Raw genomic sequence first — 3,822 nt, forward strand, 5'->3', positions numbered from 1 at the left:
GGACGTGATATGGGTTGGAAGGTGGCGTCTCCCACGGATGGGACGGATTTGGAAGCATCATTGCTAAGTTTTGAAAAACTTGACTGTGCTTCATCAGATCTTTGGCCAGAACAATGCTGACCTAGACCTAGAAGCAATGCTCCTGCCTCGGTCTGCACTAGTGCTGGGATCACAGTGCCAGGTGTTGCTGAATGTGCAGCTTCCTTCAAAAGTCCCATTACTGGTTCCCCACCTAAGTGGATGGCTGAAATAGAGCGTGATGACATGGATATGTTAAAAGAACCAGGAAGCCTCACCACAGCTAATCTGATGGAGAAGGTACGAGGCCCGCAGAACCTGGCCTACCAGCTGGGGCTGGATGAGTAAAGATGACACGGGGCAAGTTCCTCAACATCCTAGAGAAGCCCAAGAAGTAGCCGCTGCCTGAGCACAGGTGTCGTGGGGACTGTAACCGGGCTCCCTCCTGGGCAGTTCTGACGGTGCGCACCTCATGCCTCCCTGGGAGAGCCAGATCTGTACCTCCAGGACTGCCCCTCCCCATGCCTGCACGCTGCACTCTGAGGACATTGGTGGCAAGAGGGGAGTCTGCTCTCCCCAGGGATTGTTGTTACTGAGGCAGCGTCCTAGCCTTGGAAATCGGTGACACCGGAGTTCCAAGCGGGGCTTCTTCATTTCCAAAATGGTTCAGGAGCCCCAGGATCGTAGAGCTGCTGGATGCTGTGATGGCAAAGCCATTGTGACATAGTGACTGGATGGGCTCTTTGGAGCTGCGTGTGATCTCTCAGGAAGTCCCTGTGCTTCAGGGAAAGAAGCGATCTGCTGGGCTCTGGACCAGTGTGTGTCGAACCTGTGAGCGCTCCGATGTGTGGTCACTTCTGAGATTCCCCAGCCAGACAAGCCAGAATCTTCTCAAAATGTTCACCTGCTTTTTAAGTTGGACGTTTCTCACGACAGTGTGCCCTCAGTGCCGTCCATTCCCCACCTCCCAGCCCATCTTCCAGCACTGATGCCAAACCGGGAGACTCTCCACTAATGAGTCCCTCCTGACATTAGCTTGGGGAGTAAAGGGCCTGTGCTGATTGCTCAGAGTCGCCTGCTGCAGACCTCAGTGAGGGTCAGTGTGGCCTGGCAGGAAAGGCGTGGGGTGGGAGTTCCCATTTGGATGGGACTGGAATCCCCCATGAACCGAGCGTGGGGGTGAAGACAGGGCCCCATCACAGCCCCTTAATCTCTGTGATGCACGTGCACACATGTGTGGAACCGAAAGAATTTCCTGACCTACATACACCTTCCCACGGAGCTCTTGCCCAGTTACACCTCCATGAAAACCTGAAAAGCTCACCCCTGCGTAAAATCAGTTATACATGTCCCCCCATCTTTTGAGAAGTACATAAAGTTTCATAAACTTCACAAAAAGACCACCACTGCAGCATCAGTCCGATGATGTCAGAACATGGGAAAGTCGCACTCCAGTTTGTGGCTAAGGCATTGCGCTCTGGTTTAACCACTGCTCCTTTAACCGTTGTCTGACACGTGTGCATGTTTCCCACGCTAGAACTAATTTAGGGTTTTTCTATTATTTGTCCCTGCTGACCATCCACACCATTTCACTTTTTGAAAGGAAAAAAAAAGCACAGGACACACAAAGGATGATTGTAAGAAGGAGCGTATTCGGGCTGGTGTGCTCCGCGAGAGGGCCGCGCACAGAGGCTTTAGTGACGCTCAGAGCGGCGCTTCGTGATCTCCCTAAATGCGGTCAGAGTGTGTCGGGCGCACAGTGAATGCCGTAACGTCTAGTGTTTCTGCCCTCTGTCTTTGAGAGTTGATGCTGTCAGGCACTTTGAAGTGTTTGGGGAACTGAGAAGTGTATGGAGAATACTGGGATACCTCCCCCCAAGCAAGCTTAAATCTAGCTGGAAGCCAAGAGTTGGTTCTCTCTTCTGCTTTGGCCTCCTTTTACTGTCTGTCATCTTACTCACCAGCACTTAATGTAAGTAGGTGTTTTAGAATTGCAACATTTATTGGTTTTGTATTTGTTGTCCTTAGAAAGGTTAATGATGTATTTTTATATTGATAATACAAATTTATGTACAATGTGTATGTGTATTTTAAGATATTAGAGGATTGTACCTGGTGTATGCTGTCTTCATAATAAATATGCCCCTTTTATAGGAGGGTTTTTCCTCAGAGGGGAAAAAAAAAAAAAAGGACCAATTGGCCATCTCATGCGGCTCCATGTCTGGATTCTCTATTCTCCTCCCTGGATTTTCTCTCTACACCAATGTCCCTGTCTTGATTACTGTAGCTATTATACTATCTCTGAAATCCAAGGGTGCAGTTCATTTTCAGAACTATTTTAACTAGTCAAGCTCCTTTGCCTTATGATTACTTTTGGAATCAGCTTGTGTGTACAAAAATCTGGATGCAATTTTGATAGGAATTATGTTGACTCTATAAATAAATTTGGGAAGAACTACCATCCTTGCTATATTGGAGTATGTGGTCTGTGACTACAATCTATTTCTCCATTTATTTAGGTCTTTGGTTTGATAGCACTTGATAGTTTTCAGCATATAGACCCTACATATACTACACTTGATCTTACCCAAAAGGCTGAGAAGCAATAGAGACCCTGCATAAGTTCCATGTCTAACCTTATACCTAAGGCTTGCAATTTGGGGGCTATTTTAAGTGGTATGATGTTATTCATTTTAGTCTACAATTGCTCACTGCTAGCTTATAGAAATGACTAATTTTGTGTTGGCTTCCCTCAATGATACTAGAGTTGGCTGTTCTTTATGTATATTACTGGCTTCCATTTGCTAGTCTTTATAGAGAAGTTTTGCTTTAAAATCCATGTGTAAAATGAATCTGTTCATTTCTTTTTGCTCCCTTATGAGTCTTTGATGCTATCGCTTTCAAACAAATAAATAACCGGACAGTGTCATTTTTGTTAACTGTGCTGGGAATTGAACCCATGGCTTTGTGCATGGTAGGCAAGCATTCTACCACTGAGCTATGCTCCCCAGTTGTCACTTATTTCTTTATGCTCTAGAAGAGTTTTGGAATTGCTTTATAGTATTGAAAGAAACTATGAAGTCTTCTTGGATAAATCTCTCAACTACTTCCAAAAGTATCTAATTCAGACAGTTATTAGTCTGCTTAGGTTTTCTATTTCTTTTTTTCTTTTTTTTTTTTTATTTGGTGGGGGGACAGCTCAGCCCACCAGGGGGCGGGGCTGGCTGGCATGTGGTGCTGGGGGATTGAACCGCAGTCCCTGTGCTCTGCTAAGCTTGTTCCAAGTAGGTGCTTTAGACCACTGAGCCATCTCACCAGCCCCTCTATTTCTTTTTAAGTGAACTTTGGTAAGTCTGTTTTCTGAACTTATTTTGCTTAAAACATCCTACTTTTCAAAGGAATTAATCTTGAATTATATAAAATCAGCCTTTGTATTTCTTTTTCTTTCTTTTGCCTTTATGCCGTATAATACACAACAGTTAAAGAGAACAAAGTAGATTTACGTATGCTAAAATAATCTCAAGACAATGAAAAAATAGCAAGTTTAAGAAAAATATAAAATCCATGTTATACTTTGTGTCTAGATAGCCTGCCAAAGTTTTGCACAGTCATAGGGGGTGGGCTCTTCAGAGGTGGCTGAATCTGGAGTCTGTGATTGATTCATGGCCCAATGCTGAGATTAAGGGTGTGAGCACTATACTCACCCTAGGGCAGGTAGCCTGCATATAATATAAGGGAGAGGAAAAGGCTTGTCTGCTGCTTATTGCGTTTGCTGTTTTCCACTACCATGAACTGTCGCCACTC

The 3,822-nt window shown here is 45.0% G+C and overlaps 1 protein-coding gene across 1 annotated transcript; it reads left to right on the forward strand.

Annotated features, from left to right (window-relative positions):
- The first annotated feature begins 9 nt into the window (after positions 1 to 9).
- On the forward strand, positions 10 to 568 carry LOC111816659 (protein lin-52 homolog). The gene is made up of 2 exons (XM_023714745.1): positions 10 to 115; positions 176 to 568. Exons 1-2 carry the CDS (start codon positions 10 to 12, stop codon positions 364 to 366), a joined length of 297 nt encoding a protein of 98 aa, XP_023570513.1. The 3' UTR covers positions 367 to 568.
- Positions 569 to 3,822: the final 3,254 nt, after the last annotated feature.

Source organism: Octodon degus, unplaced genomic scaffold (assembly GCF_000260255.1).
Source record: "Octodon degus isolate 3935 unplaced genomic scaffold, OctDeg1.0 scaffold00037, whole genome shotgun sequence".
In the NCBI taxonomy this organism is placed as follows: Eukaryota; Metazoa; Chordata; class Mammalia; order Rodentia; family Octodontidae; genus Octodon; species Octodon degus.